The following is a 15,251-nucleotide window of genomic DNA, read 5'->3' on the forward strand; positions in this document are numbered from 1 at the left end:
CAAGTTCACATCATGATCTTTAACTAGATCGGACCAAAGCGGACTATCCAATTTGGATCTAAGTCCAGCAATATTCCAAGAAATGAAATACTATTTATCCTTGGATTTAATGGTTACGACACGATTTAGGTCGATGACTGTATCTATACTGCTATCTGAAGAACCCTTACTTGTAAACGGGTCCCCCCCAGATGCAGCATCATTTCTTTCTAATTGGAAATCATCTGGATTAAGTATCGGCCACTCTCCTTGTTCTTGGTTTTCCTCAATTACCGGTAATGACTTAGCTTGGGTGTCATAAGAATTTTTAGCAGATGTGACAGCTACCTGGTCCCGTGAAGGTCAAACCACCCCTCCCAGCCCTGACAGGCAATCAAATCTGTTACAGGCTGGGACAGTGAAGTGATGATGATAATTATAATGGCTAGTCGGCACAAAACCTCCACTCATCATATGTGCCATTGGAGCATTAAAGCGACTTCCATTATATGTGGATCTCACTTCATTGAATGGTTCGTATGATTTTAGGTTACCAGGGACAGTAAAGGCCACAGGGTAAAAATAGCTCAAATCTAATGAGAGGATTCCTCCTGTGTTGTTATAATTAGGGAAACCACTAATGAACTGAACTGTTCTTGGGTCCCTAAAATTAACAATAATACAGTCTCCTTCGATATCCTTCGCTATATGGCCCAGCCAGGTTACTCTCCTAACAGTGATAATTTCCCCCCGCAAATCAGGTCTAAGGGGTCTATTTTGTCCCAGCCAGTACATAACTTTGTTTTTTAGTTCGTGAACAGATTCAACCTTGTTATTTTTCCAATCTGGCAACCCCGCCAGCACAATTACATAGGGGTGACAATCCGGGAGAAGATCAACTCTCATCTTATGTCCTTTAATTAAGGTAGCCTCTGTGTTGGCTATTTCTGGTATCGTTTTGTCAGGGCCTCTGGTTAAGCCTATTTTATGAGAGACTACGTTACTATCGCTCTCTGCCCTGGGGACCATTTTGTGATCATTAGCTTTTGACTTCCCACTTGTTTGCTCTGATGGTTCTTTTATAACTAGTCCCTGCTTCTTTCTAGGGGCAGGTTTCGGTTTGTTTTTGGGTAATACGGGGGTGCTAATACTAGCAGATGTATGATCCCCTAGTTTTTTTAACATCTCCGAATTAGCTCGTACAATTCCCTCGAGGGTTTCTAGATGTTCACCTTTCTTCCTGGTCCGTTCCACCAATGGAAGAATTAAGCTCTTAACCAGGTGCTCTATATTTTTCAACGAACACGTAGTACTAGTGGGATGTATTAGCGAACTTTCAGTTATCTCAACAATAGGGCTGGTAGGGTTTGAGCTGGGTTTATCCAGCTGGTTAGGTATCTTGTTCCTATACGTAACCCCAGTATCCCTGATCTTGGAAGTAACTGTTTTAATCTTTTTAATGCAGGATCCTTTCTGTTGATTTCCGCCACGCTTACATTTTAAAGCGGCAACCTGAGATTGTACTACGTGACTACTATCTATTGGCTGTTCCCTGAGTGATAATTGACTTTGGCGTCTGCCCAGATTTTCACTTGGATAGGCCATATAGGAATCTATGCTTGTGTCAATCCCACTTATGTCAAGGATAGTTGAAAGGTCTCGTTGGTGGCTAGCTATTTGATTACTCTGCGTAGTTTGTATATGGGGTTGGTCAGGTGAAGGAACAGTAGCAATACTCCCTAATGACGATCTTTTCAAGAATACAGGGTCAAGAGATAGCCGCTGTTCAGTTAAAGCTATTTCCTTCTCCAGTACAATGACAGCTTTGGTGAAGAAGGCATCTATAGTACCGATGACTCCTCCTCCAATTACCCCACTACCTGTTTTGTTCCCTTTAGAGGTTCTTAACGCCATAGCTATTGGACGTATAAGTGTGCCTCAATTTCAGTCAGTAGTACAAATGTACCTTTTAAAAAGAATTAAAAAGCAATTAAACATATGTGTATAGAGTCTTACTGAATACAGAAACATAAAGGGGGTGGCCCAGTCCAGTCTCAGCCAGTCTCTGACGGGCTCAGACGGGCCCGCCCCTGGCCCAGGCTTCACCCAGCTCGTCCCGTGCAAGTCCTGCGCGCGTCCCGCGCAGCGGGTGGAGTGATGGAATAAGTAGCAATTGGGAGGGACGTGAGCGGGGCTTCAAGCCAAACGCGTGACCAGCTGTAAGAGGTCAGGCAGGGACTCCTGGTACTTGGAGTCCCTGCGGCGTTCGGCGCATTCGTGTGTCCGCCCCCTCGGCCCCCAGCAGCTGCAGACGGCTCCCCAGTCAGACGGAGTCCTTCACCGGTAGCAGGGACCACGAAGTGGCACCCGCGAAGTGGGTGCGGCGAGGAGTGGCAGCAAAGTGTCAGAAGTTCCAAACCCCTCGGCAGCAACAGCAACAGGTCAGAGGTGCTTGACTACACCCCCACTGATTAGCCAGTAATTCCACTGTACTCATATAATACTGGTTCTATGATACATCATCTGCAAAAAGAGTCAAGACTTTAATTTATGTATTTATTTCACTTTATATCAGCACAATATTTCACACTTGGTGTTATTCACCATGGTATTTATCGGTGGTGAACTAGGGGTCAGATGTCGGGCAGGTTGCAAACTCTCGATTTACAATTGGCAACCACTTTTGGTGACCTGCCTCTTAATATATATGAAACATGTTGGGTGGAGGGGTTGCACTCCTGCTTGTCCGTGTTCTCCCTAAATTCAACTCCAAATATTTTCATTACTATTTAACTTTTGGCGTGCTCAACGGAAACGTGCTCAGCCCAATCGTCACGTATTAAACTAAGTCACATCCTAAATGGAACACCTCTCGGTCCCAAACCGATGTCACTGCCATGTACTGCTGTCAGCAGTCAATATTTTTTAGACCTTTTAACATTTTGACATTTCTTGAATGTTATTCTTATTTAAATCCTTTTGTTCACCACTTCTTTGTACTCAATTACTGTGATCCAATCCACAAGCAAGGAAAAGAGGCAATTTTCTAGATTTTTAATGTTTAAATGGGCGTCCGCACCTTCTTCAAAAACACGATTAAAGCCATGTTTATAAAAGGCAGTTTATTCAAACCCAATGCATTTCAAGCCAACCAGGCTCTTCGTCAGGGGTAACTGTAAATTGCAATATACATCAATATTAATATAACATCCATTTAATCATGTACAGTTTATTCTAAGTTTTTTACTGTCATTTATTCGTCTTGTTTAATCATAAACTATGTTGATGTCTCCCACGTCTTTTAAATGCGCTCATTACACATTGCTCACCCCCCAAATGTTTGCTTTTAGATGACCGGTATATTTAACAACCAGAGACGCATGCTCGCTTGCTCCACCACTATCAATGCTGCGCCTGCCCATCAGTGCACTTGTATTCTCCCTCCTCACCCTTAATACAATATATATAATATATATGGCCATTACATTCTCTGGCTACAACAAGAAACAGAACAAATGAGACAAGTTCTACAAGAGAGAGAAGCTGTCCGACCAAAACTGAGACTCATAGAGAGTTCAATGCAGTACTTAAATCATCCACCCATTCTTCATGTGGAACAATGTACTTCTCGAACCATGAACCTCTGGGGAGCTGTGGCTAATCATCTTCTCTTCTGTTAGGCTTTTTCTGCAAGTAATCGTTAGAAAACACAAATAAATTGTTGAAGTGTGACTTGTTCATCGACTGAATAGCAGAATTCACTCAGGCGGTCATGATACTTAATGAGTATGTCAATTGAAAAAAACATTTAGGAGTCAAGGAATAAAAACCTGGACCTAAATGATCAGCATGATATATACACATCAGTGTTAATGGCAACAGAATATTCTAAAGTCAATCATGAATATTAACACATTTATTTATTAAATATCAAAAATAGTTTTTATTTTGTTTTAATGACAAAAATGTATATTTTTCAAATTTAACAATTCTAATAATTCATATATTGTCTTTTAAACTCATTAAGACAAAGCACACAATCTATAGTGTCCTAACAATATTCATATCATGGCTATGTAATCTTGAAATTCCTACGCGCGTTTCGGCTATCAGCCTTCATCAGGAAGCCATGTAACCTTGTAGTTGATGTAGTGCGTTGTCACAGTATTATAGATCAAGGAAGCACCAACTTATTTTCTACCACATCCGTTAGGCAACTCGACACTGGCAGCAACTACGATAGTAAAGAAACTAATAATGGGAGCCTGTGTGCACTAGACAGTGCGTTTCTCACGGATGGATTGTAACATCAACAGGCAGTGTCTGCCCGTTTATAGGGGCCGACGCCTCACTCTAATTGTGGGGTTCTATTTGTCCGAATTAAATTCTTGGCCAAATCAACGTACTCTGCCGAGTCTGACTCGTGCGGTGACTTAATGAGTATCTACAATGCAAATTTACTGTGATGATTATTTGCATATTTTTTGATCATTCTAAATATCAATGAATTTTACTATTTTCGTGAATAATTGAGCAGTCCCATCATAGAGTTGGTCAGCAGCACTTTTGAGGTCCATCGGACCCCCGCAGTCAGTGCTCGGAGGCTGCAGGGATACTGTCTCCACCCATGCCATGTCAGACCACCCATCCTAATTAGATGTAACTATTGCAGCAGAATTCTTGTTTGTTCTCGCAAACAAGCCCCCAAGCAGAGATTTATTTCCAATAAAAATAAACCAAACCAATGTCCCTGACATGAAGGGTGTCCACCCCCCTCCCCCACCCCCCCCCCATCCATGGAGACTACTGTTGTCTTTCCCTGCTCGGTTTCGCAATGTTCCCCAAGGTAGACACAGGCAGGACAGATCTGCTTTGGAAGACCGGCCCTAAATAGAGTGAAGTAGATTTATAAGCCACTTGCGCCACCAGTGCGTAAAATTTAGTGACGCACCCGCGGCGCATTTTGCTGACCCATATTTACAAGGATACATAAAGCAACCCTTTGTGGCTTTTCGTGTCTTTGTAAATATGCCCCCTATTCACGTCGCACTTTGTGTGAAAGGGTAGTGCCATGGGTGTTGCTCTGGGTGTTCCCACGCAACACCCATGGCTCCTACCACATTCCCAGATTTACACCCTTTCGTAAACTTAGCATAGGGATGCGCAACCAGGAGAAATATTTTATTTTCTTCTCGTTTTTTCCTCTTTCAATGTGTGCAGCTTTCAGCATCACACATGAAAAGAGGAAAACACCTCTTGTGATTCTTTTTGTAAGATGTTCATTTCCACACAAAATTTCTCCCCTAACACGCAGTCAGCAAAGGTGCCTGCGCTAGTGCATGGCAGCCTATTACGCGCCAGTGTAGTGGAAAGCACAGGGATGTAACATAATATTGTAAATATGACGCATCCCCGTGCTTTGAAAGTGACTCAGTGCGGCGCAGCAAAACTGCTTGCAGTGCCATGCTGAGCTGCTTTCCTTCGAATAAGGCCCAGTGGGTTTATTGATGCATCAAAGGCAGAGACCAGTGACAGATGGCTTCCTGTCAGTGGAGGCTCCACCAGCAGTCAATCAGCAGCTGTTCACCTCCATTAGGAGGGGGAACTAAGAGTTCCCCAGGGCAGTACCCCACTAATTTACAACATGACTCCCCCTCTGTAAAATGCAGGTCCCCTTTGTAATCCATATTACAATGGTGGGATGAGTCAATTTATTAATTGGCACTTGTGTCCTTAAACACGTCACTACTACCAAATTGGACTATGGAAGATGAGGCTCGTTATTAATTGCCACTAGTGCATTTGACGCATGTCCCTACCACTAGAGTTAGATGGTGGGAGAAGAGGCTACTGATTGTCACTAGTGCCCTTGACATATGTCACTACTAGCATGGTTAGATGGTGGGAGATGAGGCTATTTATTAATGGGCCCTAGAGACTTTTGTTATGGATATCATCTGGAGATGTGAAAGGGTCCAACAGTGGCCCAAGCTGTGTTTGAAAGTGTATATGAACCCCACACACTGACTTCAGGAGGGAGTAAGTGGAAAGAATTTCAGAGCGATCAGCAATTCAAGAAAGTTATTTTTTATAAAGTAAACATGTATGTGTTTGTTGATCCTTTTCTGCTGCTACCACTTCAATCTCATTCACTTACCGAGTGGTGCTTATTGGTCCGACACGAGCAATTCTCCACATGCTGACCTTGAATGCTGAATATTTAACGTCAATTTACACTTGCATATTATACTTTCTCTGCCCCTACTCCCCTATTTATTGAGTCTTGTTCTCTGATCTAAATTGCACAATCCTGCACTAATTGACATCACATGCGATAGTCTAGGACAGAGGTATTCAAACTTTTCCAGGTTGAGCCCCCCCAGCTGAATTCCCCCGGATGTTGGGCCCCCCCACCACCCGACCAAAACCTCGGGAATCCGGCACACCACATGATCGACTGCAACGCGCATACCGCGGGCCATATCCGGCAAACAATGCTCAACACAACAAGAGTGCCTAGCAAACTGCAGGCCTGTGAGTGGGTGTGGCGAAACGACAGAGGCGTTCCACACAGCTCAAAACACAATCCTCCAAGGCAAAGGAAGTCATCACAACCCTCCCCATCCATCATGTACACCTTGTCATCGACCAACCCCCCCACCATTCATTCCGTCCCTCCATCTGTGCCCCATCCACATCCAAACCCCTTCAACCACTTGCAAACCCATCCACCATCCATCCCTCCATCCATCATCTCACCCATCCATCCCTCCATCCACCCCTCACCCATCCATCCATCATCCCTTCACCCAATCCATCCCCTCACCAATCCACCCACCCTCCTCAATCACCCATCCATCCCCACATCCACCCCTTCACTCATCCATCCATCCATCCATCCATTCATTCACCCCTTCATCCGTCAATCCATCCATCCATCACCTCTCTCATCCATCCACCCACCGACTCGTCCACCATCCACCCCCCATCGATCCATCCACCATTTCACTGATCCATCCATCCCTCCACCCATCCATCTATCCTTCCAACCATACACACATCCATCCACTCCCATCCATCCCTCCACTCATGCATCCATCCTCTCTCCCACCATTCATCCACCCCTTCACCCATCCATCTACCCCTCACTCATGCATCCACCCCCCCACCCATACATCCACCATGTCACCCACACATCCACCATTCCACCCATCACTCCACCCATACATCCACCACTACATCTATTCACCCACATAGCAACATAACAGACGTCTGGTGGCAGGCTCCACCGGACATCCCTCACACATTTGATGCTTCAAATTCGAATCTGCACACCACCATCCCTGAACACAGACACTTCGGTGCCCCACACAAAGATCCTCATGAGTTGATGACCGCAGACCAGAGCCCACTGTTCCGATTCATGGCCCAAACCCGGATTGCAACCTCTCCCTCCCTTCCCAAAATAACTGAAGGACTCCCGCCCCCCCTCCCCCTCACACCCACCCCCTTGAAAGGCTGGGGCCCTGGGCCAGAGCCCACCCAGCCCATGCCTCGAACCCTCTCCCGGAAACCTTCTCTCCCTTCTGGGAAGAGCTAACTCTCCCAGGAGGGGGCCAATTCACGGAGTCGACAGCTTCTGCTGCAGTGGGAGGCAAGGGGTCTCCTCTGCTAAAGCTGAAAGCGTGTGTTTCTTTGCTTCCGTTTTTAGCAGAGGAGACTCCTTGCCTGCACTGCAGCTGAAGCTGTCGACTCCATGAATTGGCCCCCACCTGGGAGAATCACCCAGACAAAGGAACAGGCACAAAGGGAAGATCGGAGTGGAGCACGCGCCCCCTCTGGGGTGGTGCCGTGCCCCCCCCCCCAGGGGGGCGCGCCCCACAGTTTGAAGAACCCTGGTCTAGGAGGACTTATGCAATGTAAGGTATCAGGTGTTAGAACTTTGTTTGAGTATTGGTGGACATGTAAGTGGTTTGGCCTTCCAATGCACTAGGGTCACACACTTGCATCCATTCCATGTACAGTTTGTATAAATATCTTCCATTTATCCCTGTGGTTAACTAGTGGACTACAGGGACATTTAGTGGTCTTTGTATACTTTTTATCCTTGACAGAGAACTTGGTATATCCAAGCAGGATCAGCATCCAGAGGGTACAGGCTAACCCCAAGCACAGAGCAAATGCCTGGGTGCAACACAGGCCTTCTGACAATTCTTCTCAGATAAGAACAACACCTCCTTAATGAACCTTAGTGATGAAGAGCCAGTGGATAACTTTACCGTAGATAAACTTACCAAAGGTGTAGTTGGCCTGGAATCCCGTCATATTCACTGACTCATCACTGTGGAACTGGAGCAGAAGAAAGCTCCCGGTGGAGGTCACCGGTGGGACTAGGCTGGATCCGCAGTATTTGCCGATAAGCGGGGAGGTGGTCTTGGCACCATCAAAAATAGACAAGGAGTCATAAGCGCATACTGGATGAGATTCAATGGAAAAAGATGTGAATGTCAATGAAACCTGCAGGGTGTAAAAGAAGTATGTGTTAGCCCTTAAATGATACCTTTGTCATGCCAGCAGTAGACAGTGTACCATAAGGAAGAAAACTATGTGACAGTCATTACTGACCATCTCTATCTTGCAAGTAGGGGGCAGTGTGAGACAATGGAAGATGTATGCAGTGGCGCCTATTTACTATTACTTTCCTGCCACCAGGAGGCAGTGCGACATAAGGAAGCAGAAGTATGCGTTGGCCCTTATTTACTGTCACTGACCCAGCAGCAGGGGGTTCTAGAGCTCTTATATATACACAATTCAGTGCCTACACACCTTCATCACCCAGAAGTGACATATAATCACCTGAGTGGAATGGCAAGCTAGGAATTTTTTTAACATGGCTTTGATTCTCTGTTCTGGAAAATCATGATGCCATACCGCCGTCAAAGGCAGACCCCTAAGAGGAACTTCATAATTCCAGGGCCTACCTTGCGTGTGTTCTTATTGCGTTCTTATTGTCAGTACATTGTGTAGCTGTGGCACTTACCTTGTATCCAGCTGGAGCCACGAGGTAGAAACCACAGTCCATCTTGGGATGGTAAACATTGGGGTAGTAGGGGGATGAGACGGTGCCAGCAGAGCTGGTGAACGTGCCGCCACAATTTACTGTCAAATAAAGGAAAACGTCATCTTAAGTACTCTGCAGCATAGAGTTCTGGACACAAGTTTGCAATGTCCTCACGCACAAACCAAAGAACAGCTCAGCTTCAGCCCTTCAACAACAACTGTGTGCCAAATTGGAGCAAAGAGTAAGGTGCTGCCTGGGGTCCTCTGCACGCTGTTTGTACCTCCGCTCACATGTCCCCAAAAAAGTTGTCCATTGCAATTAATTGAAGATATTAGTGCACATCTGGGAACCAGCTGCGTAATGTCATGGGGTCCCAGTCAGAAAGTAAATATTTTCAGTCAGGATAGGGAATAATAGAGCTCATGTCAAGGGAGCTGTTCTATATCTAGAGGACCCCCACTATCAGAGATCCTTGTTTGCATTCTCCCACGCCACTTAGTGTTTGTGTGCCCATATATTTTGTGAACAGTGTGAGCTTTGCCAACTCCCGATCATCAGTGGGCAAGATTCCACAGGCCACGAGCTCAAAAACAAAGCACCACCCCACCTCCTTACCCAGACTCAAGGGGATTATGTCAGTGTACGGCGCCCACTAAATCTCCTTGCATTCCGTGGTTAGACCGCTATTGATTCAGAGAAACAAGCACTTTCTGCAGTAAACCATATGCCAACATGCCAAGAGATCCTTGGGGAACATCTCACTGGGCCCCAACAAGAGGCCTTTGCGTCCTCTCTCTCTCCCGTCTGAGAGTGTCCTCCCAGCAGGGACTGTAGCATTGATGGAGGAGGTCTTTACGATCTTCCTCTCCTGACCGAGAGTGCCCCCAACACCAAGGACTATCCCATTGCCATAGGATGCCTTTGCGACCGCCCTCCCCAACTGACAGCGACCAACACTGAGGACTGTACCATTGCTGTAGGAGCTGTAGCCCTCCCACCACCTCTGTCTGAGTGCACCCGACACCAAGGGCCATACCATTGCTGTAGGAAGCCTTGACGTCCCACCTCCTCTGTCTCCGAGTGGCCTGATACCAAGAACCGTCCTGGTGCTGTAGGAGGACTTTGCAAACTCCCTCCCCTTTCTGAGAGCGTCCTGATACCAAGGACCGTACCATTGCTGTAAGAGGCCTTTACAGCCCACTCCCATAACCGAGAGTGGCCTGACACCAAAAGCCGCACCATAGCTGTAGGAGACCTTGCCATCCCACCTCCTCTGTCTGAGAAGACCCAAAACCAAGGGCCATACCATTGCTGGTATGGAAGAAGGCCTTAAAATTCACTCCCTTGACTGAGAGTGCTCTGACACAAAGGACCTTCATATTGCTGTAGAACTAATTGCTTCCTCCCTCTCATTACAGAGACCGCCCCACCATTAAGGACTGTACCATTGCTGTAGGAGGCCTTTGCGACCTCCCTCCACTGACTGAGAGCATCCTGACACCAAGTACCATACCATTGCCATAGGAGGCCTTGTCGACCTCCCTTCCTTTACTGAAAGCACCCGACACCAAGGGCCATACCAATGCTATTAGAGGCGTTTGCGACTACCCTCCACTGAAGCAGAGTGTCCCGACACTAAGGATCGTATAATTGCTGTAAGAGACCTCTACATTCCTCCTCCCTGTAAGAGAGCAGCCTGACACCAAGGACCGTACCACTGCTGTAGAAGGCCTTGAACCCATTGGCTGTGATAGAGCTGTCCATCACAAACTCCAGCAACATTTCATTTCCGGAAGAGGTGAATGGCTGGAGCTGTCTGGTCCCACATGCTTTGCTGAGTAAGACTGGAGCTGTCTTATTGTTGCCATCGTAAATTGTGAGGTAGTCAGCGGTGCAGTCTGGGGATGGTTGGAGATCGAAGGCATCAAACAGCAGAAGAATCTGAGAAGAAAGACCAGTAAATTAGACATGCGACCTCCAGAGTGTCTAGAACTTTCTATCCATAATTTCTATCAAAACGACCTTATTTTCAGTTTTTTAAAGTTATCCACATATTAGACTCAGTTGGTGATTTTGCATTCCCTCTTGGACAATACCTATACCACTTCACCTCGACTCTTAAATTCAGTGACAGCTACTGTTTACAGCCTCGCTCAGCACCTTCCACCACTTCAGTTGTGTGTTCAGAGACATGACACCCTTATATTGTCCCTGCACCTCCTGACTTCTCTCATGGTGACTCTACTTGTAACACAACCTCTGCTGAAGCTCAGGTACATCTTGTGAAGAATTTACAACCTAGGGGCATGTTCATGAAAATTGTGCACTGGGCAGCGCCACAAGTCATGTTGTTGCACTGCCCTGCATCACAGGGAGAGGGCATCAATGAACCGTATTTATTCAATTTGGCGAATTCCTGTCCTCTTCCCCTGTGATGGAACCATTTTGGCTGCCTGGTGTCAGCACAGCCAGGGGTGCCTTTCTGCAGAAAAACAATCCTGAGAGGCTTTTTCCTCTTTTAATGTGTGCGATGGAATATAGCACACATAGGCTTAGGAAAAAACGAGGAGGAATAAAGATATTTCTCCTCGTTATGCCTTCCCTGGGAAGGTGTTCAATTTTGGTGCATTCTGAGGTCTAAAAGTCCTTGTAAATTTGGGAATGCGTCAACATCAATGGGAGTTGCTTGGGAACACCCACCGCAAGGTCCATGGAATATCTACCCAGGGCAGAGTGAGGCATTACAGCAATGTGCTCTGCATTGTGTTACTCCAGATTCATGAAGACACTCAGAGCCACACAAAGTGGCTGGGCGTGGCTTCATAAATCTGTCATAGAGGATTGCGTTGTGCATGTGCCATGTTGCGTGGTGCAAGCATGGTGCAAACCACTCGTAAATATGGATTCTTGATTGCCTATGCTAAGCTGCGGTTTTCCACCAAGAACACGTACTTAAAGGAGTTACCGGGAAGTTAGGCTTGTGTAAGCTTGGAGAGACATGGTAAAGTTGGCTCCTCATTAGTGTAGGCCCTAGACCTCTCGGGCACTGCCTCTGGATTATCAATAACCTGTGTCCTTCCTTTGAATGAGTGATGCCCAACAGCAGACCAATGAGATGAAGAAGGCTGCCGCCCTTCAGAGTAAATCTCACAAAGGAGTCCCACACTGGGAACGGAAGCTTATGATTTGTGCGTCAGTTTTTGTGCAAAAGACAAGAGTTCATTATAATAACAGCATGATTGTAAAAATTACATCGTTATTTACAATTACGAACTTCATTACGGCGTACCTAGATAAAAAACAATTAAATATTTTTTAAAGCTACGTTCTTTTAAGAGAAAAATAGGCCAACACATTATAAATAGACATTCACAGCCTAATTACAATCACAGCAATATAAGTCAACCAACATACATCCTAATTAATACTAGAAAAAGTCGCCTTGATATATATATATATATATATATATATATTTTCTTTTTTCTTTTAAGGAATTAAGAAATGGTAAAAAATCTGTGTGCTAAAGGAATAGGGAACCACCTGCTAAAAAAAACTCTAAGTAACTTTTGGGGCCTCATAATATAGTATGTCATAAGAGCTACACCCTAAGGACTTTCAGAAGAGTACTTAGAGCGCCTGATCCATACAGCCATTAGGAAGTTTGCTATACAGAATACAATCATTCGTGTTGTATGTGTCTTCATTATTCTATATGCCTCCTTGTGTCACCTTACTCCCAGATTTGTACAAAGGGGGGTAATCCATTTAAGTCAGGATCAGGAGTAAAGGGGGCAAAAGAATAGTACATGTTCAGGTGTTTCAGTGATCCCTTGGCAGCAGGAGCAACATTCTTGAGTGTTCTCCCCAGCTTTACTGTCATATAGATGCTGCTTTTTCTATATACTGTGTTAAGTTAGCATGAGTTTATTAAATGTTTAAACAACATATTTTTCTTTGGTTTCAGTTTGCACACAACACATAATTGTTATTGTAGCTTTCAACCTAGACGAAAGATGTGATTTATTTGAGAATAATATGTTGTTGCTCTGATATCAGTCATGCTTGGTACACTGTCTGAACAGTGAGTGCTGAACCCTCTAAGTATAACCTAACACAAGGTTGCTGGGAGCTCTGATCCTCGCACCACTAGACATAACACAAATACAGTTGCTGCCAACATTGGGCTCTAAGCGAGCTTAAGATAGAGTTACTGAGAATGCAAAAACACACTTGATGGTGCTTCGCATGCAGAGAGCTGGTAGCTGATGATGTGATCCTCTCCTCCTGACATTTAGAGGTATGGGCCCACCCTGCTAAAACCCAAATGCGACCTTCTTAGATATAATATAGTATGCTAAATAGGGAACGCGAAAAATAGGTGATACAAATTTCTATTGATTTTTGCATTATAATATGCCATTACCGTTTGCTTATTATGGATTAGTGACTATGCTGATAAATCTGATTTTTATAATATGTCTTCTTGTATTATATAAGATACTGCGTTTGAGAACTTTGCATTGAATAATAAATATTTCAAAATTGCACGTGTCCTCTTTTACTCCACGTTCTGGTTTGAAATGATTATATAGCGAAAGAGTGTTCATGTGTTCCACGATACCTGAGGTAACCTAAGTTCATGTTCTGGTTTGTCTAAGTCATTGGGAGTTTGTTATGACCAATGAGACACTGTAGCTAGCTCGGTAAGGGGATTTTGGATACTGAGGTGAGTTTTGGGTCACCCTAATTCACTGAGGTTCCTGATCCCTATGCACAGTTCTGTAAGAGAACGGAATCCCTGCTACATGGCGCCCGTACGTTGTTGGCCTTATATCATGACACTCGAGTAGTATATCATTCATACCTTAACCCCTTCATTCCCGTTTCCGGAAAATGGTGGTTTCGGAAAAACCTACCTATTTTTGAAATAGGTCTTTTCAAGCTTGAATCTATCTAAAACGGTTTCCTTGAATTACTACCCAGTTGTGCTACAAAGTAATCTTTGTTTTTTCACGTTCCTGTGCAGTCATGGCTCAAGCCGTGGACATTCCGCTTCATAGTCGCATTGCGGTGCATGATCATTTGCGGGCTTATAATGTTCCTTTGGAAGGCTTGGCTGTGATAATGGTGGTTAGTGCGGAACACGCTTATCCATACAAATTGTTTTATTCGTGAGTGATTCTGGAGTGTTCCACACATACACTGTCACTCCTGTACCTGCTGAGTATGCTCCGTAGAGGGCACAGGAAGTACCTATTGATGTTTGGCAGCATGGAGTTTGGTTTGGTGGCGCCCTACCCCATTCTTTGACCGCTCCGAGATTGGGTCCTTTGTCCATTCCAGGTGCAAATTGGCCTGCTTTGGCTGGATTTACACCTCACCCTAATCACGGCAATTGTACTTTGGCTGAAATTAGGCGATTTCATGTTGTCGCTATTGCCGTGATTAGAGCTTTAGTACATTACACGAGCCGTAATGTTCAGGGTGCAGCCCCTGGAGGTGCGGCACTTCTGGCAGGGCAGGCTGGTCTGAAAATCAGTCCTGTCTTGGTTAATTCCGTAATGGGCAAAAAGCCCCAGAATAAGGATGATTTTCCTTTATGGCTTGCGGAGAAATTTGACCCTTGGAAGCAATGTTTCCTAATACGACTCCTGGTGAAAAACACTGGATTCTTACGCTTAGTTTGCCGAAAGATTTGGCCCCTGAGCTTGTTGACTGGGAGACCTGGGGTAAGACTTTTGCAGCGGTCTATTCGAGGTGCTTTTGCACCCCGTCTGTGTCCAATCTGTCTACGGTCCTTAAACGTGTTCAAGATGATCACGGACCGTAGTCTGCAGTTGAATTGGGTATGCGCCTGTGTGGCTCCTTTGATGTAGTTTGCAATCTGATCCTTGCGAATGTCAAGGGGGATGCAGTGAACTTTCAGGTGGCCAACGCTTTGGTGGTGGTTCCCAATGCCGAGAACCCCCGACAGTTAGCGAGGATAATTGTGGCCGCAATGCCAAGGGTCTTAAGCCTTTTTCTGATAAAGAGAAAAAGCAGCCCCAGGGACAGTCTTCGTTGGCGAGTGTTCTGCCCAGTTCCAATAAGAAACAAAATTGGCCTAAAAAACAGGAGCAGGGTAAGCAACAGCAACAACAACAAACACAGGTTTCTCGTCCTGCGTCTCCGTTGCCTGTGCAGTCGGAACGTGTTTATGATTTGCGCGACC

General features: G+C 45.4%; 1 protein-coding gene across 1 annotated transcript in view; it reads right to left on the reverse strand.

Moving 5' to 3' along the window:
* Positions 1-3,084: 3,084 nt before the first annotated feature.
* LOC147729336 (embryonic protein UVS.2-like) overlaps positions 3,085-15,251 on the reverse strand; it is an 88,012-nt gene continuing 75,845 nt past the window's right edge. The window contains exons 10-13 of the mRNA XM_086959622.1: positions 10,756-10,981; positions 9,020-9,138; positions 8,274-8,496; positions 3,085-3,666 (exon numbers count right to left, since the gene is read on the reverse strand). Of these exons, the coding sequence (XP_086815748.1) occupies positions 3,656-3,666; positions 8,274-8,496; positions 9,020-9,138; positions 10,756-10,981 (579 nt within the window). The 3' untranslated portion in view covers positions 3,085-3,655. The remainder of the gene's footprint in view (positions 3,667-8,273; positions 8,497-9,019; positions 9,139-10,755; positions 10,982-15,251) is intronic.

The sequence above is a fragment of the Lissotriton vulgaris genome, chromosome 2_2 (assembly GCF_964263255.1).
Source record: "Lissotriton vulgaris chromosome 2_2, aLisVul1.2, whole genome shotgun sequence".
In the NCBI taxonomy this organism is placed as follows: Eukaryota; Metazoa; Chordata; class Amphibia; order Caudata; family Salamandridae; genus Lissotriton; species Lissotriton vulgaris.